We start from the raw sequence: 26,201 nt of genomic DNA, 5'->3' as shown, positions 1-26,201 counted from the left end.
CTACATTCGGGAAATCGTTAGACTCCATGGAGTGCCGATTTCGATCATATCTGATCGTGACCCGAAGTTCACCTCTCACTTTTGGGAGCAGCTTCAGAGAGCCCTGGGGACGAAACTCAAGTTCAGTACAGCATTCCATCCCCAAACAGATGGGCAATCAGAACGAACCATACAGACTCTTGAAGATATGCTAAGAGCCTGTATGCTGGAATGGAAAGGTGATTGGGATTCCCACCTAGCGTTGGCTGAATTTGCTTATAATAATAGCCACCACGCTAGCATTGGGATGGCGCCGTATGAAGCCTTGTATGGACGACCCTGTAGATCACCGATCCATTGGGGTGAAGTGGGTGAGCGAACCTTGGACTCGCCCATTGTGTTGGAGCATTATACTGAGCAGGTCCACATGATCAGAAAGAAGCTACTGACTGCTCAGAGTCGACAGAAGAGCTACGCCGATCAGCGGCGTAGGGAACTCGCTTTTGCGGTTGGAGATAAGGTTTTTATCAAGGTCTCTCCAACCAAGAGTGTGTTTCGTTTTGGAAAGAAGGGGAAGCTCAGCCCCAGATTCGTTGGTCCCTTCGAAGTTTTGAGCCGAATCGGAGAGACTGCCTACCGAGTAGCATTGCCACCACAATACGCGCAAATACATGATGTATTTCACGTATCAATGCTTAGAAAGTACGTTCATGATCCTTCTCACGTCATTCAACATGAAGACATTGACATCCGAGAAGATATGACGGTAGAAGAAAGGCCAGTGGAGATCATGGACCGACGGGAGCAAGTGCTAAGAACGAAGGTCATTCCACTTGTTAAAGTGAGGTGGCAGCATCATGGAATCGATGATTGCACTTGGGAGCCTGAATCGGATATGCGGGATAAATATCCTAAACTCTTCACCTTGTACTCTTAGCTGAATTTTGCGGACGAAATTCCTTTAAGGGGGTAATGATGTAAGACCCGCAATTTTTCAGAAAATATCTGAATAAAATTCATGAGGCATTTACCGGTAAAAATAGCATTTCTTCTCAGAATGCAAAACGAATCAATTCCTGCGAGCCAGTTATACTTAGGATATTCGTCGAATCGCGAATATATGCTCAAACACTCTGGAAGCCATAACTTCCTACCTGAATGAAATCAAAGGATTCCTGCGAGCCAACTTTCTTAGTTACGTCAATACGAAGGGAATGACATACTCAGAATTTTTCAGAAAAAATCGCCGGAAACCCGAAATGCTTGCGGGACCCACGGAAATATTGGTGGGCCCCACAGAAATATTCCTCAGAAAATATCTGGTGGGACCCACAAAAATATCCTATGGAATATCCAAGTGGGCCCCACACCAAGGAACCTCTTGGAATTAAAAAGAAGCCAAGGGGGTAGAAGGGGCATGAGAAAATCCAAGAGGAGGTGGGCTTGGGCTATAAATAGCCCTCCCCACTCTCTCTCTTCTCATAAAAATCGACCCCCTCTCTCTCTTGCCTTCTCTCTCTCTCCTAAACCTCCCCTACCTAGCCTAGCCCACCTGAGCCCACCTGACCTGGTCTGAGCCTGCCTGACTTAGCCTGATCCTGCCTGACCTGGTCCTAACCCACCTGACCTGGGTCTGAACCCACTTGACCTGGTCCAAACCCAGTTGACTTGACTTGAACCTAGTTGGGTTTAAAGTCAAAGTCAAAGTCCTTTTTAGTCCAGATTCCGGTTTGGATTTCTGAACCCAGACTTAGCCTACTTGAGCTGAGTTCGAACCTGCTGAACCCAGTTGACTTGGATTGAACCCTGTTTGGTTCAAACCACTTAGGTTGAGTAGCTTGACCTGCTCTACCTCTTTCTCAACTAAGTCAGCTTCATCTGACTTAGTCTGACCTCTCGAAGGAAGGCTCGAAGCCCAAGAAGCAACCCGGAGCCGTTTCTTCCACGATTTGAAGTAAGTTCGCTTCGTTGATCCATCTCTCTCAAGTATTTGACTGTTTGTATATAGAATATACTTTCTGAAGTAGTATCTTGCTTTAGTTCTTGGTTGAGCCCTCTAGGACGCTTCGGTGTTCACGCGCTCGCCTCGTAACTATCGTCGGATATATATGTTCGAATACGCAGTATATGCGTTCTTCAAAATGGTATCTCGCTTTAGTTCTTGGTTGAGCCCTTTAGGACACTTCGGTGTTCATCCGCTCGCCTCGTAACTATCGTTGGATGCGGATCTAGGTGTATATCTGCTGATTCTGCCGACGCGTCTTATATCGCACAGGCTATGTAATTTACCTTTGCCGTCGCGTCGTATGATGTCAAGGCTCCCTGCTTTCCGCACTTCCGATTACTGCACTTCCGATTATGCATTTACTTACGCCGTTGCGTCGAACGATGCCAAGGCTCCTGCTTTCTGCAATGTCTTTACTTACGCCGTCGCGTCGAACGATGCCAAGGCTTCTGCTTTGTTATATATGTAGAATATTTCGTTCAGTTACACACCCTGAACAATAGTATATGCATTTCTTTACGCCGCCGCTGTATAAAGCACAGGCTTCTGCTTATACTACATATATAGCGCAGAAATGAGCGTTCAAATGGAGATCAACTCCAAATCGCCCATGCGATTCCTTGACCGCTCCTCGTTCAAGATTCTGCTTGACGAATGAAGCCCCTATTGGAAAGGCTTCGGTTTTTGGCAAAATGCTCTTTACGTAATGACTAAGTCAATTTCGTATGGCCTGGCTATGGCCAAGGGTTCCTGCAACCTTGATGGATGCAAAGTACGCACAACGGTGCGCATCCATTTCCCGAATTAAGCGTGGCGATTTCCTACCAAAGAGGGGAGATGCCGCTGAAATGGATAAAAGAAACACACGCTTTCTCCGTAAAAGAGAGGAGGTGCTGCTAAAATTTCTGAAGAAGCTAAGAATAGCTCAGAAAGAACGTAGCAGGATACTCTGACATATAGCAGAGTGCTACCCAGTTCATGGTTTGCCCTCTACAACGTAGAAGGGTTCGTCGCACCACTGCCGGTAGAGCAGGGGAGGTGCTGACGAGATGGTTGGCAGAAGAGCTGCCGGAACCAATGGAACGGCATAATGATGTCCGTTGATGGAACGATGCCAGATCGGCTCGTATCCTTGTGCCTGCAAGGGCACCTTGCTCGTAAGGGCCGCTGAGCCGGAGTAGAGGTTGCGCCTTGGCTAGGTTTGGACTCGTTGCGTAAAAATACGCCGAGTAGCCGATCTATCTAGATCGAGTCATATGCATGCTCATTGAGAACGGTTACACAACCAGACTCGTAAGGGCCGAAGAGCCAGAGTGTGTTGTTTCCACCCAAAGAGGTGTGATGCTCGTGGTGGCCGATGTGCCAAAGAGCGATGTTCTGCATGCATATGAATAAGACTTAAGGTCGCACATACCCCGCGGTTGAAGATCGTGTTAGGGGTACCCCCTCAGTAATGACTGTGTTGGGGAAGACTGAATGGGGTCGGGTACATACTCCCGTAGTGCTGAAAGCACGGGCTGCCTAAATGGCATGCAGATTCTGTCCAAGTAATTGTAAGACTGGCAGACCCCTTCAGGAATTATGCTCACTGTGGAATGACAGTGATGGTACAACCTTGAGTGACATGTATTTTACTTTGGACCTGATAGAGTCCACGATGGCCTCAGTCACTCATGGGTTTTGGGGTCGTGGTTATCCTTAAGATCTAAGGATTGAACCCAACTACTGCAAGTAGAGGATGCATCCGAATATGGGCCTAGTAGGATTCTCCCAGTTGAAACACACTGCCCTACTATGGATAGGGTCAACAGGCCTCTGGGGTATCTAAAATACATAGAATAATCAACCCCCAGAACGTCGCGTTGATGCCCGGACAATAGCTCTACCTGCGTACCAAAGGCGGGAGCGGTTAATTATCAAACAATGCATTAGTTCTAGGTACAACGATGCTTTGAATGTATGAGTGGATGACGTGTTGAGTCAGTCCTGCATAACCTTTGTGAAGGTGTCATGTTCGGTATACTACTGGACCGACTGGGCAAAGACCCGTGTTGTATCCGCACGACTAAGCGAAGCTCGAGGAGTTGTCCTTAGATGCGTGGGATACGGATGTGCCAAGTATGAAGACTTGAGCTAGACATCACTTTGAGACCCGGAAGAGGTCATGGCTAAGTCGTGGAGACTTATGCGGCTATTCAAATCACAGCCCTGAAAAGGCTTGCTCTAAGTCATGAAGACTCGAGTGGATGTTCAACTCATAGCCCTGAGGAGGCTCCTGCGATATACGCTAAGTCTTGGAGGCTTGAGCGTCGTTATTGCGCATTGCGACCCTGAGTGGTCATTATCGTGCTTGAGTTGAATGGTTACATGATTGCATGCTTACCAGACCATCAGTGGTTCTGACCCCGTTTTATGGGGATTTCAGGTGTTGGACCTGCGTGGCGATATGCGGAGCAAGGCGGCATCGAGTTCCAGGGTTTCTCTAGACAGAGTTGTACTGCTTCCTTTTATTGAACCTATACTGCTTTTCCAAGCAGTGATGTTGTAATAAACAAGTGGTTTTCGATAAAATGGAACACTTTGGTGGTCAATGAGTTGCTTGGCCACATACCTGCAACGTGCTCGGGGTTTTCTAAAACTGACGACTCATTATCGTCTTATTCCACTGCTAAAAGCTTTTCTAAGTTCCGCTGCAATGAAAAAAAAAGAAATTCATGAAAATTTTAACTTAGCTTTGTTTTGGAAATCCGGGGCGTTACAGATTTTCTCACAAAGAAGACGCTCGTTGAAGGAGAACGACAGAGAAATGTGTATGTCCTCAAGGAGTCTCCTTCTGCTCGTGCTGCTCCAATAAAGCCACAACTAGTTCAGCCAGTATTATTCAAAGATTATTTTAGTCTGTCTTAGTGTAATAAGCCAGACATTTGGCATCATCGTTTGACTCATTATAATCGTTCATTTATTGAAACACTTGTGTCTAGTGGACTTGTTCCACAGTCTAGTTTGAGTATTGAGTCTGATATGTCTCTTTGTTCCAGTTTCCATTTATGTAAGAGTCATGTTCTTCATTTTCACTCAATAAATAAAAAAGCTTCTACACCTTTTGAAATTATCTATTATGATGTTTGGGGACCTGCCCCGCAATCTTCTTTGTCGGGCAACCGCTATTATGTTACTTTTATTGATAGTTATTCCAGATATACTTGGATATACTTTATGAAACACAAATATGAAGTGTTCAAGCTCTTTTGTGCATTTTGTACCTTAGTTTGTAATCAATTCTTATCTCAAATGCAACATTTCCAATGTGATGGTGGGGGAGAGTATCTATCAAAGGAATTTACTGAATTTCGCCAACATAATGGAATAAGTCATCAAATATCTTGTCCATACACACCACAACAAAATGGTGTAGCAGAAAGAAAACACCGGCACATCATAGAAAGTGCATTGAGCATGATACATGGTACTAATGTCCATTTAAGCTTGTGGACATAAGCTTTTCATTCTGTCGTGTACGTCATAAATCGACTGCCAATGAAATTGCTTGCTAATCAATCTCCTTATTTTACACTCTTTGGGACTCACCCTAATTATAATGAATTGCTAGTGTTTGGTTGTGTATGTTATGTTCATATTGACAATTCCCAACGTGACAAGTTTCAGAACAAGGCAAGCAAGTGTAAGTTCGTTGGTTATGCTGATCAATACAGAGGTTATCGTTGCTACGATCCCACTACTAGTCGAATAAGAGTCTCACATAATGTTGTGTTTGATGAGACTCATACTGAGAGCGCAGGAAGGGTAGAAGAACACAACATGGATGATGAAGGTTATCAGTCATGGCTTGCTGCTGAGGTATTCGATCAAATGGCCAGACATGATGCTTCCTCATGTCATTCCATATCGACTGAACAGAATAAAACTGATGTGTGTTCACAAAGAGAAGAATCACCAAATACCCAGGGCACTATGCCTACCATTTCAGATGTTACCAAGTTCCAAGGAGCGGTTTATGTACGGCAAAATAAAGACAATGCTTAGCGAACCAATGTGCAACCTAGAAGACCTGAGAGGATTCATCATCCTATTGAAAGATGGGTTAGTTATAACAACTTCTATACAAACTTATAGTTGTTCATCTCCCAAATTAAAAAACAGGATGAACCTATTAGTTTTTCACAAGCATCTATGTCACTAAAATGGGTTAAAGCCATGAATGAGGAAATGAAAGCCTTACATGAGTGTGAAACTTGGGTGATTGTTTCTAGACCATTAGATAAAAATGTTGTAGGGTCTAAATGGGTCTATAAAATAAAGTATAAATATGATGGATCCATTGAGCGTTATAAGGCAAGGTTGGTGGCAAAAGGTTTCACTCAAGAATATGGGCAAGATTACGATGAGACTTTTAGTCCTGTGGTCAAGATGAAAACTATTTGATTAATTTTGTCTTTGTCGATTCAGTATGGATGAACTCTTAGTCAACTTGATGTCAAAATTGCATTTTTGCATGGTAGCCTGAAAGAAGAGGTGTATATGGAACAACCCTCAGGTTATGCAGAATATTGCCCCAACACACATGTTTGTTCGGCCCTTTTTTTTCATCGAATCTTGTAAACACCTCAAATTTTTCTCATTCATTTTCAAAAACCCCCTTTCAACATATGTCAATCTCCTTAGGTCAGTCTATCCCTAGGTTCATTTTTAGGTGTCATTTTGCCCCTTTTGTAGGTAAAATTACCATTTTACCCTTAGGTCACCTTAGATCTCTGCCAGTTAGACTCAGCCAAGCTTATTTTAAGTTCAGAACAATTAGATTGTTAGTCATTTTTAGCTCCCATGAACTCACGATAAGTAAATCCTATTCATTTCTGACCATTTCAGCTGAATCTGGTTCATTTCTTGCGAAATGAGCTCATTCTTAGCTCAAATTCTAGCCAATTGATCTGAGTCTTCTTTGGTATGAGAAATTACATTGATAGTATTGTCTCTCTGATTGAAATCTCTTGATGATCTTTTGCACTCTTTTGAGACATGAAAATTGAGCTCTCTTGGGTTTTGGCAAGAATTTCAGCACATCAGCCTTCAACTTGGTGATGATTTGATTTTTCCTGGAAGAACATGTCACATGCTCCTTCAACTTGAAGATGATCTGAGTCTTCTTTGGTCCCAGGAATTAGATTGATAATATTGTCTCTTTGGTTGGAAATCTTTTTATGATAATATAAATCAAATATCTTTTAGGGTTTGTCGGGAGGTTCGTCATATTAGCCTTTAACTTGACGATGATTTGAACTTTCCCTAAAAGGACACGTCACATGCTCCTTCAACTTGGAGATAATCCGAGTCTCCTTTGGCCCCGGGGGTTTAGCTCATCCATTAGTCTTCAACTTGACGATGATTGAGAGTTCTCTTTTGCAGATAGTTAATTGTAGCTTGAATGATTAAAGAGATATCTCTTTTTCTTCAAAATGGTGTTCTCTACATAGTTGACGATCTTGCCTGGGTAACAAGGCTTACGTTGCGTATTTCCTTCATCGGAATAACAACACAATTGTCCTAATTTCAGCAACGACATAATGGGATATCCTTTCAAAATTGTCAAACTGCGTCTACATATGATATTCCTGGCTCTTCTTGTTTCAACTTCAATCTCTCCTACAAAGATGGTGACAAACAGTTACAGACTTACAGCTGATAATACTAAAAAGAGTTCAGACGAGCCCATGGTTCATATACATACCACAGTGAGATCAGATAGATTATCTTCCAAGTTCAGCTCAATACCATCTTCGGAAGCAATTTCCTTGAGTACTTCAAGTCTGGCTTCTAGAGTTGGTGGTTCTGTTGACGTCTTCTGCATCATCTGAGAGAGAGATAGAGAGTTTAGGATGCAATAGATGAGATTAAAATTTGAATTACTAAGTTCAGGAAGAGAAGAAGTCATTTCATATATATTTGCATACCTTGACATTCACCCCAGAGCCACGATGCAGTGCAGACGCAGTGAATTCTTTTCCAAACCTTGCTTTGAGAATCGAACGAGGCTCTTGCAACTCAGTCAACTCTCTACATCTTGAACTAGAGAAAAATCAAACTTGCTACTGCTTCTCTCTCTTCTTTCAGTTCGTCTATATATTCTCTGAAATACCAATCAACATTCAGCAACTACCAAATGGTTTATTGCCAGGCTATCAGAAAAAAAAAGAAAAAAAAAGTGATTTCCAGAAGCAAGAATGTTGAGGAAATCACAAGTTTTTAGGAGTCAACCAGTCCTCACGAAAAGAAAATAGACAAATCATCCGCTGATATTCAGAATATTCAGATTAGTTTTTCTTGTTTCAAAAATACCAGAGCATAAGAGAAGGGTTCTGGAAAACTTACTTCTTGTCTCTATCACGGGGATGCTTCAAGTGGTTTCCGTGTGGGGTGCTGATAGATACTGTTCTTAATGGGGAACTACACAAATGGCGTGTAAGGTCTCTTTTTAGGCGTGCTGTGAGATGAACCAGAAGGCTTGTTGTTTTCGATGAGGGCGGCTCTCAGTATTAACAGTTGACAGAAGTCTTCTATCAAATCAAACGCGTCCAACAAATTTTGATCGTTGATCATAGATTCTACCTAAAAATTTATAAAAACATCCACACAAATAACGTGTAAGGGATGACCCATCTAAGTGGTCTGTTTTCTTTTTATAGTTGCTGTCTTCCAAATTTCAACAGAAATCAAACAGATACCTGAAGAAGAGCGCTCTCTTGCTTCCCCTTCCTGAGGAGCTCTAGGACATCCTTTCTTGCTTGAGTACAACCAGCACGGTGTTGGTTCTTGAGAACTCCAAGCCTACAGATTGCAAGATTGAGAAGGCACTTCAATTTTGAGGTGTTGGGTTTTTTCCTTCCAAGCAGAGTGCTTCTTCCCCATTCTTCTGCACCTTCTACCAACAGATGGGTGGTCCCAATCAGGTGGCAGAATAGCAGGACCAGGCGTATAGCAAAAAATTATGTGTGCTCTATAATAAGAATAAGAAGAAGATCTCAAAGAACTCAAAAGAGAATAACGAAACAGACAGAAAGGGTTGAAAAGCCGCAATAGTTTCTGGTTTTTGCTTTTGCAACAAAGGGTAAGTCGCATCGATCGTTTTGTGGTTAAATTAAAGTGTTGGTCTCTATCTGACGCATACGTTATTCAAAACCTTTCCAATAGAAACCTCACATTATTCCAAAACTTCGTTTGTCAAATTGGATATGGGTCCACTCTTCAAAAATGGGCCCAGTGTGGGTTCGAACTTGACCGAACTCGTACCCAACCCGTTTGCGATGCCTTGGGGGCGTTTGCTCGTCACTGAATAGGGTGCCACTGCACCCCTTCCGTGGATTTGTCTGTCGCTAAAACTGAATTGGACCCTCACATTTCTACCGAAAAAGGGTCTGGCATGTAAAATGGCACACCCATCAAAGCGTTTCCACGATACCATATTTGTTTTTGCATTGTGGGTTCCGCGAAAATGCATTTTTTATGAAAAAACAGGATTTTCTCTAATAGGCATTAAATGTGACAATTAAGGAAGGTTACGGTCAAAGGCAGGGAGGTTCTTGGTCATAATTAGGTCTCTTGACTCTGACCGGATGGCTGGACCGCCACTAGCAGGCAGGAAAGGAGGTAAGAGCTTTCTTTTTTACTTTATATATTTTATTTACTAAGAAAAAACAGCTTTACTACATGGTACTGCGTATGCTTTGATGGATGTGTGAAGACACTAAAAGATAAGATTCGGAACGAGAAAATAAGTAAGAAGGTAGGCGTTGCCCTTATTGAAAATAAGATGAGTGAGAATCGTTTATGATGGTTTGGGCATATTCGACGAAGGCCTAATGATGCTCAGGTTAGAAGGATGAAGAAATGAGAAAATATATTAGCTAAAAAAGGTCAGGATAGGCCTAAGAAGACTTGGATGGAGATGATAAGAAAGGATATGAAGGCTTTGAACCTCACCGAGGACATGACATTGGATAGAAATGATTGAAGGAGAAGGATTCATGTGGAGGACCCAAAATGATTTTCTTTTTGGTTCATATCGCCGACCCCAATTGTTTGGGATGAAGGCATTGTTGTTGTTGTTGTGCAAGGAAAAACCGCCCACAGGGGCAGAGACCTAACTGCTGGCTTTGTCAGCACTACCCTACTTACGATCGCTATTCTTGGAGCTTAAAACTCCATGGGCTTACCCATTGCCCCAGGAAGGTAAGACCTTGACCTAGTCCAATTTAAGAAGCTTATTCTTGCTACCATGGTGTGGGGTTTCTCCTCGACTCTGCGCATAAATGAACCATCATTAGCGATGCTTTATGAGTCAGACCTCACAGATCTTTTGAATACGATTCATTCGGGATGAAACGGCTCTTGTATCACATTTTTAATGAGAAAAAGTGATCTTTTAAGTTTTAAAAATTATGCTCTATGGAGCCTTTAAAAAACATAGTATAATTGGACGATCCAAAATTCCATTCCCGTTAAACAAGCTGTGTAGATCAAATCTGTAAGATCATATTAAAAAAAAAACCCAAAAAAGAATAATGAATCTATACCGTGTGGTTGTCCGCTCTCTATGTATATATCATCACGGTCCCTTGGATGCCACTCATCTATACGACAAACGGCACCCAACTGCGGTGGTTGTAGCTTTTGCTTCCATCACAGATGCTCTAATGTCATCCATCTTGAGCACCACTGGTGTTGATTTTTTTTTATAGCCCATCTGAGGCATAAGGAATCCAACTAGGATGAGTGTCATTGAGGGTATGTTGGATGGTTTGTCCAGGATTGAATGAAATGAACAAAAAAAAAAGAAGACAGAATACATAACAACTGCATCAAGTCCAACGTTTGTTTAAAGTGTACTCGAATGTTTCAAATATCCATTGTTTGATGAACGAAAAACTCCGCCCCCTTCAACCTGTCATCAACATTTCACAAATTAAAACTTTGACAGTGCATGCCATTTGAATCTGCCTCGGAAAATGAAAGAAGGGATTCTTAACTAATAACTAGAATGCAAATTCAATATTTCATGTATGTCATAAAGCATTCCAAGAAATGCGCTTACCATTCCGCCACCAAAAATGCAAAAATGAGTAAATTTGATCTTATACCAATCACAAATTTGTAATCAAAAGTCTCTTTTTTCACAATGAACTTTATCAACCTTACCATATGATGGATTAGTTCATCAAACTTCAAAGCAAACACCTAACAAAAGAGGAAAAAAACATACTTAAACAGAAAAGAGTCCTTTGATAGTCCCCCCAGGACAACCCCAATTGTAGAAACATCGTCTGCACCCGATCTGGCTGATACCCCCTTGAAGTAGAGTTTCCGGTAGCCCTCCCCAACTCTAGAATTTGTAGAATCTTCGACACCATGAAAGTATTTGGGTTTGCCATTACAAGTGAAGCACCTATCTTCAGCTGCATGGGCACCAACAATTTAAAAAGTAAAAAACAAATTATTTTCGTGGCAAGCGTCTTATCTCTCCATCGCTTGCCGACTGACTTTAATTAGACATGTTCTTTCGACTATTCTAGACTTTTTCATGTCTATATTTGTGATACTTGTGAGGGTGGAAAAGCATATTACACGTTTACTGATGGATTTCTTATGGTCTGGGTGTCATCTCTAGGGTAAGCGTTATTTGGTTGATTGGCGAACGGTAGTGTTACCTAGGCGTATGGATCGCAATGTTGACAGAGGAGCATTGCGTTTGTTGCCAAGCAATGTTGACTGGCTCATCAACCGGGTAATCCATGTGCTCGTTGGTTTCATGCTAAATATGGGGTTTCCGATTTATTACTAGTTTGGCAAAGAACAAGCGGGTTGGCTATCTCACATTTGTGAAGCATGTGGTTGAAGGCTTTATTGTTCTTCAGAGATCAAATTGGGGATGCAAGAAATAATGATCAGTGGTTGCAATAAGCGATTGCGCCAAGTGGTGTGTTCCACACCTACAAAGTGTATAGATCATTGCCCCCCCCCCCCCCCCCCCCGAGGGTTGATTGGATCCCAGAGACTGTGTTATGGGTTAAGGGCCCTTCTCCCCAATCTCGGGTCTTGGCATGATTAATTTTGCAAGATAGAGTTCAGACCCACAATAATTTAAAGAAGTTGGGTTTTCAGTTTTCAAGTTGGTGCGTAGACAGGTTGAGTTTTGCAAGATATGGCGAACGGTAGAGTTTTTGCACCTAGACAGAGGAGCATTGCATTTGTTGCCAAGCAATGTTGACTGGCTCATCAACCGGGTAATCCATGTGCTCGTTGGTTTCATGCTAAATATGGGGCTTCCGATTTATTACTAGTTTGACAAAGAACAAGTGGTTTGGCTATCTCACATTTGCGAAGCATGTGGTTGAGGGCTTTATTGTTCTTCAGAGATCAAATTGGGGATGCAAGAAATAATGATCAGTGGTTGCAATAGGTGATTGCGTCAAGTGGTGTGTTCCACACCTATAAAGTGTATAGATCATTGCCCCCCCTCCCAGGGTTGATTGGATCCCAGAGAGTGTGTTATGGATTAAGGGCCCTTCTCCCCAATCTCGGGTCTTGGCATGATTAATTTTGCAAGATAGGGTTCAGACCCACAATAATTTAAAGAAGTTGGGTTTTCAGTTTTCAAGTTGGTGCGTACTTTGTCAAGCTGCTGAAGAAACAACGTTTCATTTATTCTGGTCATGCCCAATCTTTGTGAAACTTTTTAATAGGACATGGAGACATCTAGAAGTGATTGTTAAGGAGCAATCTTTTGTGCTAGATCTGATCCTGGGATCGGTACATATTAGATGAAGCAAAAGGTGGAGGATGATCTAGAGGACGTGGTTGCTTACAACATGGTGGTTTGTATGGATGGCGCGCAACGATGTTATTTTTCATCAAATTCCAGTTGTTCTAAATAAACTAGTGCATAAAATCTTGGTTGATGTATATGCGATTATGCGTATGTATCTTAGAGCTCTCCCCTTCCCACCGATAGACGTTCACCCATCTATGGTGTCTTCTTGTCTAGCGGACTCTGGTTGAGCTTGGATATGATGTATGCTTCAATTAGTTATTTACTTCAGCTTTCCTATTTCCTATTTTTTATTTTCGTGCTTGTTCAGTTCATGAGTTCATCATTTTGTTGATCTTCATGAGCGATAATATTGAATATCTTTCGGCTCTCTCTCTAAAGGTGTTGCACTTATTAAGAGGAGAAGGACAAGGGGTAGGGTATGACTCTGAATGCCCCAAACCCTAGCAGCGTGATCACAGGAGGCAGTCACCCAGCGGTGGCTGGAGGTTGAGCTTGGAGAGTCGAAGTGAATGTAGCCACGATGACTGAAGAGTGTGAGGAGCTCGGCACTGGTGGCAACGTCCCTCCACTTGACAAGGGCATCATCGCCGACGGAGAGGAGGTGGAGCTTATCATCAGAGGAAGGGATGGGCTAGCAAACGAAGTGGATGAGGTGGGTGTGGCGGGAGGCGGCATCGGACTGTCATCCGACGGTGATGAGCTTGTTGTCGGGGCGGAAGGCAAACTTGGTGGTGTAGATGCGGGCGAGAGGGAGCTTTTTTTTTAGGAACAAAAATATCATACAAATATGGACATGGCAGACGGGGCAAAACATTTGTTAAAAAACGTGTATTTTGGGTTTTTTGTCCTTCATGATGTGTGGGATGCCCCATCAAACATGCTTTTGAAGGTATATATATATACTACCGTGTGAATTGGGCAATTTCAACACTTTTTTTTTTTGCAAATTCAACCATGTAGATATGTTTGGCATCATGTGTTTTTTGATAAAAAAAATATAATTTCTTGAGTGCTTGAATATTTATAAAGTGTACGAGTCATTCATTTTTAAGCCTTAAAAAATCTTGTTTATGCATCATATTCTAGTGACTATACATCTAATAGTTATTTGCATTGTATATTAGAGGGTCAAGGGATCCCATCCATGTATAACATTCTTTTGAAGCATTAAAACATAAAGAAGTTATGCATGGGTCGAGTGACGTAATTTTATAATTAATAAATTTATTATTTGTCTCTACCTCTCGTCATTGCCATCACGATTTTCCCAATCAAGGGCTCGTCTCTCTACCATGCTTTCGTCAGCTGTTGTTTGGTCTGACCCTTTGTGCTTCTGTTTATAGCTGGGCTATGATATCTACCGATCTATACCCATGGTTCTCAAGTCTTCATCACCTTGTCCATCCTTATCACAAAGAGCATGGGCACATGGTTTTGTGTACCAAGTATATATTGTAGCAGGGTACATTTTATTGTCAATGCCACAAACTAGACAAAAGGGCAAGATTGCTATCAGTATGCAACCGTGACACACACACATCTACCGGTCAGTGTGCATCCCTGCCACACAAACACGCACACACACGTGTGCTCTAAACAACCTTGTCTCTTAAACCATCTTATAATAAGCTTCTAAGGACAAAGTTATGGGTGTTTGCTTAATCTGACCCTTTAGATGCATATTTACCAGAAAATATGTATTAAAGTAGACAGTCTTTATATTTACATGTGTTTTTAGAGCAGTAAAAAATCGAAGGCTCGTATTTCACTAAAACTTGAAAATATAAAAATCAGATTTTCTCATTTAATTGATTCCAAAGCATGATTTTTGGGTGTGTGTGTGTGTGGGGGGGGGGGGGGGGGGTGGAGAATTAGGGGCCCCTCCTTTTTACAAACAGCTTTTAGCCAACCCAAACAGGCCAGAGGAAGTCTGTTCATGCTACCATGCAGTTATTCAGCCACTCATATACCAGTGGGGTTTGAACTTGCAACATCTCATCACATGGTGACTTGCACAAACCGCTCCTACCATATGGTCGAAGCACCTTGTCTGATTTTAGTAAATAACCAATGATGACCACATTTATAAGTTTGGATTAAACAAAAAACTTTTGTGACCGTGTTAAAAGTGTTTAGGATATAAAATCTTCTAATTTTGTCACACACACACACACACACATATATATATATATATATATATATATATATATATATATATATATATATATATATATATATATATATATATATATATATATATATATATATATATATATTAAAAAATCGATGAACTACAATGTACCAAAATTTATAACTTAATTTTTTTTAATCCAAAAAGTATGACACAAGGCATTATTATTATCAAATAAACCATGTTGAATGCATCTGTGAAGTCTGATTGAGAAGATGCAACATCCACATATGGCTTTCACTAGGTGGGTGTAAGCAAAGGCCTAGCTAGGGGGGGGCAGGACTGGGCTGTAGCCCAGTCCTGCCTCCCAAAACAGTTAAATTTTTTATATATATATAAAAGCCCAGTCCTAGCCCAGCCCTGATTCCATATGAAATAGATTTTTATCCATTTTTGTAGCCCAGCCCAGCCCTGACTGCAGCAAATAGTTTGATTTGTCCATATGAAATAGATTTGTATTAATAATTGTAGCCATTTTTTATTTTATCTAAAAAAAAAAATTTTTCGGGGGCGCTGCCCCCAAACCCCCGACTATCACACAAATATTTTTTTTGCTACACCCCTATTTGCCCCCCCTCCCCCCACCCTCACATGAATCCTAGCTACGCCACTAGGTGTAAGTGTTCTGGGAGTACCATAGAATCACACACACATAATATATATATATAGGGAAGGAAGATTGTCCAACTAAAGAAAGGTCTAAAATCTTCAATAGCATTCCTTCACTAACGATTTTCATTTAGCGAACTTTATATATTGGATTTTTATCACTTATTTAGTGAGCAAATATTTTTAAGTTTTAAATGCATTGTGAACCATCAATTATTCACATTTCAAAAGGCATGTCTATCAACTATCGTAAAGTCTTCATGTAAAGCATACTTACTAAAAAAATTATAAAAAACAAATACATAAGGTCCGATCCATGAGATGCTCAAGTATTAGAGGAGAGTTGTCCTATTAGGCCCAAACTTTTTCACGCAACTTTGAGCCTTCCAACAGCCTACTGAAAGCCCTGCTTAGCTCACATGAGTCTGTTGGCCTTATAACATTTGTATATATTGGATACTTGTACTTTTTATTTTATTTCTTAATGAAATTGTAGTGCATCGTACTATTGTGTATCTTCAATGAATTGATCTTTTTATTTGTCTCCCTTTCTCTTTTTGCTCACTCTGTTTTCTTATGTGATTGTTTACCCATTGTGATGGTGCAATTGTGGTAGACACCCCCTGTGCACTTCTTGTTTTAGATGTTCTGGATTTTTTGGACCATATTCTTATTTATGTTGACGATATAATTATTTTTGGGCGAGCAAATATGCAGCAGATGCTTAGATTCAAGCTTATTCTCCAGTTCTTTCTTTCTCTTTCTGGGCTTTCCCTAAATGATAGCAAATGCTCTCTTACTATATTCAATGTTCAGTCTCTTATGCTTGCAGTGGGTCAACAAATTTTTAATTGTGCAATCTCTGAGTTGCCGATGACGTATTTGGGTCTGCCGTTACAAGTGAAGCGTCTCTCTTCCGCTGCTTGAGCTCCAACTATTCAAAAAGTGAAAAGCAAGCTTTTTTCGTGGCCGACGTCTTATCTCTCTATTGTTGGCCGTCTGACTTTAATCATACATGTTCTTTCTTCTATCCCTGAATTCTTCATGTCAATGTTCGTGATGCCTGTGGGAGTGGAGAAGCAAATTTGACGTTTAATGACGGATTTTCTTTGGTCTGGGTGTCAACTTAAGAGTAAGCGTCATTTGGTTGGTTGGCGAACGGTGGTTTTACCTAGGCGTATGGTTGGCTTAGGTATTTTTGCTCCAAGACAGAGGAGTATTGCTCTTGTGGCCAAGCAATGTTGGATGGCCCATCAACCAGGCTCTCCACGTGCTCGCTTGCTTCATGCTAAATATGGTGCTCCTGATTCATCTCATTTTCGCCATGGAACCCGGGGGTTAGCGATCTCGCACTTGCGAAGCATGTGACTGAGAGCCTTATCGTCCTTCAGAGATCAAACTGGGGATGCTGGAAATTATGATCAGTGGTTGCAATGGGCGATTGCACCCAATGGTGCGTTCCACACCCACAAAGTGTATATATCGTTGCTCCTCCCAGGGGCAGATTGGTTTTCTGAGTGTGCGTTATGGGGTAAGGACCCTTCTCCAAGATCTCGGGTCTTGGCTTGGTTAATTTTTCATGATAGGGTTCAGACTCACAGTTATTTAAAGAAGTTGAGCTTTCAGTTTCCAAGTTGGTGTGTGTTGTGCCAAGCTGCTGAAGAAACTACTTTTCATTTATTTTGGTCATGCCCAATCTTTGTGGCCCTATTTAATAGGACGTGGAGATCTCCGAACGTAATTGTCAAAGAGGAGTCTTTTGTGTTTGATCTGCTCCTGGGCCCTATTGAAATTAGACGATGCAAGTGGTGGAGACTGATCTGGAAGACATGGTTGCTTACTACTTGGTGGTTTGTTTGGATGGCACGCAATGATGCTACTTTCCGTCAAATTCCGGTCATCCTTAATCATCTTGTCCATAAAATCATGGTTGACGTATATGCGATTTTACTTATGCATCTTAGAGACCTCTCCTTTCATCTGAACAACGTTCACTCAATGGTGGTTTCTTCTAATCCAGCGGATCCTGGTTAAACTGGCTTTGTTGTTTGTTGTTAGCTGTGTAGTTTCTTTTTCTTTAGCTTTTGTTATTTCTATATCTTTGTTTTGTTTTCTATTTTGTTCGGTTCATGGGTTCAACATTTTGTTGATCTTCATGAGTATTAATGTTGATCTTCTTTCGTCTCTGTCTCTCTCTTTCTCTCTCTCTCTCTCTCTCTATATATATATATATATTCTAACATTTGAAATAAAAAAAAATCTAGTTTTCTATTTAAAATAGTTGGGTCCAAAAGGATGTTTATTATAAACAAGCAATGGGTAAAAACATTTGCAGACTTCCAGCATTACTTGTAAAAGGAAAATTTTAGGTTAAGCCGAAACCACCTGTAACATTGAAAACTAAACTGTCAATTCCTTGCTCATACCTTGAGGGGTTTACATGCAGGGAATAGATTGAATACAATTGCAATCTAGTTGGAATCTTGTGAAACATGTCTTTTTGAGTCAATCTAATCTTGTAGATGCGTTTAGCATGGTTGATTAAATGGAAATCGACCTTTAGATCATGTTTTTTTTATCTATTTTTGACAAAAAAATCAATGTATTTACAACCATGGATTTTTTTTTATCACAAAAAACACCTGTACACAGGTCGGATTCCGGCAACTGATTTCTACTAAAAACATGTAGATCCCTATCTATAAGAGCATTTTGACCAAAAAAAAAAGAAGAGACGAGACTGCTAAGTCGTTTGTAGGTAAAAGGATTGAGCAAACTTTTACCCTTGTATGCACACATAATTTCTGATAATTTCTGTTTGCATCAACAAGTTGCAGCATGTAATCATCACCAGGCAGCAGCAGCAGTAGCCTGCATTTGTACTTATGGTAAATCGTCACTTCTATTAAAAAGAAATCCTTGTATTGAACAACCAAGCCATCGGCTTTACATCATTAACAAGTTCAACGGAACACTGAGGAGAACACTTGAAATACATTACCAACAGGAAAGAGGAAGAAGAGCAAGGGAGTAACAATACTTTCTGCACACAGTTTTGTTGGATTCCTAAAAAAATCTTTTGGCCTCTCATTTCCCTTGTCTTTCTCACATAGATCCTCGTCTGGTCCGTACAGAAACAAATCCTCTTTGCTGCCATTTATTGGGCTCATCTCGGGACGACCCTTTCCCCATCGCCGAGTTCTGCCATCGCAGCTTCCCTGTGGAGTAGTCGTTTTCATTTTCTGGTCGACTATTTCCTTCACAGCCATAAGATTCAACCCTTGAGTTCTTTGCCCGTCCTTTCATGTTGATGTGTGAGTCTGTGGGGTACCGCACCGGGTGTTGTCTCTGGTAAGAGTCACCTGGCTTGAAATCTTGTGCAGCTTCATTTAGTAACTCTCCATCTCTCATGACCTCAGTTGTCTGGGTCCTTCTAAATCCATGACTTGTACTCTTCCTGTATTTCCAGTCATTGCTTCTTTCTGGCAAAGAGCGATCATCGTCAGAGGAGCTTGTTGGTGGTCCAAGCTCACCGTTGCCAAGCGGTTTCGCACTCGCCATCGAAGGCCCTCCGAACCAAGGTGATCTATTTGAAGGGGTGTTTTTGTTTGCTTGAGAAATGCTAATAGAACCTGAGCTAGAGCAAGGTGGAGATCTTTGTGGATGCCACTTCAATTTTTCGGCATATTCTTGTTCCTCTGTATCCCATCTGATCTTATCAATATCTTCTTCTTCTTCTTCTGACGAGGAGCTAAAATCCTGTGCAGGATGGACCTTCTCTAAGCCTGATGAGGAGGCCCTTGAGTGTATGGTTCCGGAGTGCGAGGACCCTTCATTTTCATTCCCACTAGATGTGTTTTTTCTTTGAGAGTCAGAACGGTCAGGATCGTCAAAACTTTTACCTTGGGATTCCTCCCTTGAAAGTACCATCGCTGCTCTTGCTGCAGCTGCTGCAAAAGCGGCAAATTGGAAGGCGTCTTGTGCTGCATCCACCGCATCCGTATATTTTGCTGCTTGAACGCGTGCGGAAATCAACTGATCCTTCTCAACTTCTATTGAACTGTCACGATAACTTGAGGTTCCTCTTTTGATTGAAGTCTCCTTTTTTATCGAAATCTCCTTCTCAACTTCTACTGAACTGTCACGATTACTTGAGGCTTCATTTTTGACTGAAGTCTCCTTTTTCATCGAAACCTCCTCAACTTCTATTGAACTGTCACGATCACTTGAGGCTTCTTTTTTTATTGAAGTCGCCTTTCTCATCGAGATCTCCTTCTGATCCTCATCTGATCTTGCAGGCTTTTCCTCGTTCAACCCCATCCCTTCCTGTAAAGATGGTTACAAATGGTTGCAGTTGACGAGATTAAAAAAGAATCCAAACGAGCTTCTGTTCATGTACATACCACAGTGAGGTCAGATAGATCATATTCCAGATTCAGTTGAATACCATGTTCGGAAGCAATTTCCTTCAGCACTTGAAGTCTGGCTTCCAAAATTGGCTGTTCTATTGACAACTTCTGAACCATCTGAGAGAGTAAAATTTAAATTGCTATCGTTTAGCAAAGTCATTTTGGTCTATATTTGATACATACCTTCACATTCACGTCATTGCTCTGACGCAGTTGAAGTGCAGAGGCAGTGAATTCTTTTCCAAAAGTTGAAGCGAAAATTGAGCGAACGCCTTGCAACTCAGGCAACTCTCCACATCTTGAACTAGCGAAAATCAAGCTAGAAATTGCTTCTCTCAGTTCATCCGGGCATGTCCTGAAATACCAACCAACAGTTCCTCTTTTTCAGCAATTTTCAGATTATCTACTGCTTCGCTATCCAGCGAAGTGGAAAAAGGAGAAAAACAGGAGTTGCAGAGAAGAGAAATTTGAGAAAGGAGTTCTGAGAAGCCAACATTTCTTCATGAAAAGAAAAGGAACGCGGGTCAGACCTTTTACAGCAGATCAAAAGAGAAGTCAGGGAAACTCACTCTTCGTTTTCTATGATGTAGGCTCTCTCTATCAACAGACGACAGAAGCCTTCTATCATTTCAAAAGCATCCAACAAGTTTTGGTCCTTGATCACATATTCTACCTAAAAATCATAAAAGCAACCGAACAAAAACTTATAAATAGGAACTATCTAATTTCTCTGTTCTCTCTTTTTTCTATATTAGCTTTCTATTCCGGATTTCAACAGAAACCAAACAAATACCCGAATAAGAGCGCTGTCTTGCTTGTCCCTCCCGATGAGTTCCAGAACATCCTTTCTTGCTAGAGCACAACGGGCACGGCGTTGGTTCCTAAGAACAGCAAGCCTAGAGATTGCAAGATTGAGAAGATGCTTGAGTTTTGATGCCTTTGATTTTCTCCCAAAGGACCCAAACAGAGCATCAAGTTTCTTGCCCATTCTTCTGCCCTTTTACCAACAGATGGGTGGTGCCAATTTGGTGGTAGAATAGCAGATGCAGGCGTATGACACCCAACTATGTGCTCTAAAAACCGGAGAAAGCAGCACAAGCAAAACCAGAGAGTAGAAGAATTTGAACCGGGCATTACGGAAGACAAGTCAAAGGAGAGAAGTCTATGAAGTGGATTTTCATGGGAAGCAGTGGTGACGGTTTTTGAACGTGACGTTGTTTGAGAATTATGGTGTAACACCTCGATCAGGGATCTCAAGAATTCCAATTCAGTTGAAGAATTCAAATTCAGTTGCTATTATTTTTAAAAGAAAAACAATACAAAGTGAGAAAACTTGATTAATTTTTTTTTCATTTTATTCTCGTATATCAACTCTTTCTTGCAATTGTTCAGCATTCATAATAAAAAGAAAACAAATACATTTTATTTAATGATAAGAAAATAAAATATACCAAATATTCTGCTGTAGAAGGTTAAACTGCACACGTCTTGATTGGACTAATGCTTGGAACCTACAGTTATAATTAAACATTGAGAGTGAGTCTACAACCCAATAAAAAATAATTATAAGCAAATAAATAATTAACTCACAGTTGTAATGAGCTTTAAGCTCCTAGTCTTAGTTTAGTTTTTGACAAACTACACAAGTTTGTATATTTTAATTACCCTTATTATCTTCCTTGAACACTCTCTCACACAATTATCACTAGGTTAACTATACCGGTCATAGCCGTCTATAGACGTAGCAACCTCATAAAATACCTCAATTCTACATATTATTCAGACAATGAACCATACACTCTCAGTGGTCTCCAGACCATCAGACACTGCAGTGAACCACCACGGGGACCCCACCGGTAGCTAGTCGGGAGGTCAAGCTCTCAATCTCGGTATGGTTCATGCTACATCCTAACCATGATGGTTATCAACCATCCATGAACCTCTAGAGTCTCAAACCAGTGTGAGTATAATCCTAAGTCATAACAAAGTTCACGCATTGAACAATATTTTCAAACTCACAATTCACTCATTTTCTCATGAGTGATGTCGTGACTGATCACAATAAATCTCATTCTTAATCTCATGATGACATTATGACTCACACCTCTCTCACTTAGCATGCAATGATGTAGTGTCTCTACATCGTTAAATCATCAACGACTCACTCTCCGTGGTGGCTGCACTCTGGCCGCGAACCAGGTAGCCCTTGTCACAGGTTGTCACTTTCAGAATTTAAGGGGTCATATATGCTGATATGAAAATATCCATTCATACAACATGAATGGACTAAATGAGACTCTAATCTAAACATATTCTCATTGCAATGCATGATATTAATGATCATATAGACATGCAATCGCAATCACAATACAATTATTTTCTATCATGCATGACATATCACAACTAACATGCATATCACAACAAACATGCATATAAATCAACTCATAATGTCAAGCATGAAAGTTTATGCATGTCATAGTCTCACTAAAAAACTATCTTGCTAATTATTATAATATTACAATAACATGCAATATGAAAATATTTATTCACATCTAAAATTGCTCATAATATCCCTAACCTTGATAGTGAATCCTGAGCCTTTCTTCAAATTGAGCCTCACGAAGCTCTAACAGTATGATCTGGTTACACAATATGTTCATATTAATGCACAAAACTTCACACGTTATTACTAAAATACTAAAATATCCTTTCCCGAATTTAATCATGAACCCTCAATTTATGCATCATAAATTTGACTGAATTTCATATACTAGTAGATTTCTCTCTTAAATATGAGTCCAATGCACCAAACCTCACACAATTCTGAGTTCGGGGTGCAAATTTATGTCCATTTTACCGAAATAGATCTTAGGTATCCAAATGGATATTCTGATCATTTCAGATTTTAGTACAATTTGAGACCATCTTAAGATCTGATTCAAATCCATTTCTGATCTGGATCCAATCTTATTTGCTTGGATCCAGATTCATTACTCTCCTGGATCCAGAATAGTCTGACTGGATCTAGAATGGTCTAAATGGATCTAAATTATTCTAACTGGATCCAGAATGGTCTGACTAGATCCAAGACATTTTAACTGAATCCAGAACAGTCTGATTATATCCATACACTGTTACTGAATCCAGAATTGTCTGACTGGATCTAGAACAGTCTGATCTAAACTCAGTTCTGATGTGGATCCAGGACTAATCCAATCAGATCCAAAATAGTCAGTCTGGATCTAGAACAAATCCAGATCAAACTGGATCCAAATCGAGAACATAGATTCAGTTAGATCGAACCAATTTGGTCTGACTCAAGTTTATCCAAACTGGTTCGACTCAGATCCTATTTGGTTTGAACCAGGTTGGTTCGAACTGATCCAATTCGAGCCAGTTTAGCCAACAAATCCTTCATATGACCCGGTCTCAGGTTTGGTCTGGGCGCACCCAGCCTGGTCCCACCACACCATTTTTTTTTCAAAAGCAGACTCGGTCTGGCGCGACCCAGACCGACGGGTTCGGTCGGGGTCATGCCTAGACCAACCCGGTTTGGATTAAAAAGAGCGGAAGGGGTAGAGCCCCTGCTGATTCTCAGGTGCAGAGGGGTCGGCCCCTGCCGACCCTTTCCCATCTGGGCACGGGCCGTCCACCGGCGTCGGGGCCGGTCGACCCTCTCTCTCGGTCCCTTTGTCATTTTTTTTTCTTTCTTTCTGTTTTTTGTAGCTCCCCCCCCCCCCCTTTACTCGGAAGAGAAATGAAGAACGAAGAAGAAGCTGAAGATGGAGGTGGAGGTATTTACCTCATCGCCGATGTTGGAATCCGGTAAGCTCTGAAACCCTTCTTTTTTTTTCTTCCTTTCCTCCTGTCTTCCTCTGTCGCTCTTACTCTTGCTCGAGTGAGGGGGAGGGACGCATCATGAGGGCTATTTATAGCCCTCACGGTGGGGTGAGGATAACCGTCACCCCCTCTCCGATCATGGGGGGTGAGGTTTATCCTCTCCCCCCCCCCGTCGCATATCGGGGAAGGGGGTTCCCCATTTTTTTGGGGGAACTACCCCCCCCCTCCCTTTTTGTGTTTATCCCCTTCGGCAACTTTGTCAGAGGGGGTTTACAATTCTATCCCCCTTAAAAGAAGATTTGTCCTGAATCTTACTTGGAAACAATTATAGAAATTGCTCACAAATGTCAGATTCATGCTCTTAAGTAGCCTCTTTATTGTTGTAATGACTTCATCTAACTAGAACTAAAGATAACTCTTTGTTTCTTAGTTTTTGTACCTTTGTATCCAAAATCTCTATGGGCTTTTCTCTTATGCTTAAGTCATCTTGTATATCTAATACAGACTCAACTGTATCCAATATGTGGGAAGAATCCAGCACATACTTCCGCAACATGAAAACATGAAACACATTGTAAATTCAAGATAAGTAGGGAGGTAAGGCTAAACGGTATGTCGTCTGACCAATTTTTGCGAGTATCTCAAAGGGTCCAATATATCTGAGATTCAACCTTTCTCTTTGACCAAAATGCATCACTCCCTTAAACGAAAATATCTTGAAAAATACATGTTCACCTTGCTCAAATTCTAACTCGCGTAATCTTTGGTCTGCATAACTCTTATTTTGACTTTGCGCTGTGAAAAGACGCTCTTAAATGAATCTCACCTGGTCTACCATCCATCGCACCATCTCGGGCCCTAACAACCTTCTTTCTCCGACCTCATCCCAATACAAGGGAGTTCGACATCATCGACCATACAATGCCTCTAATGGAGCCATGCCTATACTTGCTTGAAAGTTGTTGTTGTAGGCAAACTCCATCAATGGTAGAATGTCATTCCACGAGTCGCTATACTCCAAACTACATGCCCGGAGCATGTCCTCTAGGATCTGAATGGTTCGCTCTGACTGCCCATCTGATTGGGGGTAAAAGGCTGTACTCGTTTTTAATTGTGTCTCTATTGCTTCTTGAAAACTTTATCAAAATCGGGATGTGAACTTGGAGTCTCTATCTAAAACAATTGAATCAGGTACTCCATGGAGTCTGACGATCTCTCTTATAAATAATTGAGTCAATTGGTCACAAGAGTGAGTTGTCTTACAAGCCAAAAAGTGAGCTGACTTAGTTAGCCTGTCAACAATCACCCACACTGAATCTATCCCATTTTTCATCCTTGAAAGCTCTGAAACGAAGTCCATTGAGATATCCATCAATTTCCACTCAGGTATGGGAAGTGGTTGCAAAATACCACCTGGTCGTTGGGGCTCAATCTTTACCTGCTGACATACTAGACACTTGCTAACAAACTCAGAAATGTCTCTCTTCATACTACTCCACCAAAATGTATCTTTCAGATCTCGATACATTTTAATGCTGCCACGATGGATGGCATATCTAGAGTGGCGTGCATCCTCCAATAATTGATTTCTAAGTTGGTCGTCCTTAGAAATGTACACTCTCTGACAAAATTTAAGGAGTCCTTGACCATCAACTTTGAATTCTGACTCCTCATTTTCCGAAATCTTCTTTTTTATTTGAGCCAATTCTGGGTCTAAGGGTTGCTTTTCTCTAATTTGCTTCCACAATTCTGATCTCATGGTAGTTTGCACGAATAGCAACTGACCTGGTAAACATTGAGCTTTTGTCTTTTGATGAGCCACCAAGGAAAATAACTCCCAATATGTGAGTCTGGTTAGTGCTCTTGTCTTTCGGCTAAGGGCTTTATCGACTATATTCGCCTTTCTTGGATGATATTTCAGCTCAAAATCATAATTTTTTAGAAATTCTAACCATCTCCTTGGCCTCAAGTTCAAATCTTTCTGCGAAAATAAATACTTAAGGCTTTGATGGTCGGTAAAGACATCAAATTGCTCACCATAGATGTAATGTTTCCATATCTTAAGGGCAAATACCACCGCTGCTAGTTCCAAATCATGTGTCAGATAGTTGACTTTATAAGTTTTAAGTTGACGAGATGCATATGCTATCACCTTACCATATTGTATCAGAACACAACCCAATCCTTTGTGAGAGACATCATTATAAATAGTGAAACCTTCGGATCTAGAAGGTAAGACCAACACTGGGGTAGTGGTCAAACACTTCTTTATCTCCTGAAAACTCTGCTCACACTTGTCATTCCACTCGAACTTTACGTCTTTCT

The 26,201-nt window shown here is 41.0% G+C and overlaps 1 protein-coding gene across 1 annotated transcript; it reads right to left on the bottom strand.

Annotated features, from left to right (window-relative positions):
- Positions 1–19,945: 19,945 nt before the first annotated feature.
- LOC149846471 (uncharacterized) lies at positions 19,946–21,031 on the bottom strand. Its single transcript, XM_089998012.1, has 4 exons — positions 20,830–21,031; positions 20,606–20,709; positions 20,220–20,391; positions 19,946–20,153 (listed from the first exon to the last, which is right to left on the bottom strand). Exons 1-4 carry the CDS (start codon positions 21,022–21,024, stop codon positions 20,019–20,021), a joined length of 606 nt encoding a protein of 201 aa, XP_089854138.1. The 5' UTR covers positions 21,025–21,031; the 3' UTR covers positions 19,946–20,018.
- Positions 21,032–26,201: the final 5,170 nt, after the last annotated feature.

This window comes from Nuphar pumila, chromosome 2, assembly GCF_984573655.1.
Source record: "Nuphar pumila chromosome 2, dmNupPumi1.hap1.1, whole genome shotgun sequence".
NCBI classification, from domain to species: Eukaryota; Viridiplantae; Streptophyta; class Magnoliopsida; order Nymphaeales; family Nymphaeaceae; genus Nuphar; species Nuphar pumila.
This window is presented reverse-complemented; position numbering and strand designations above follow the sequence as displayed.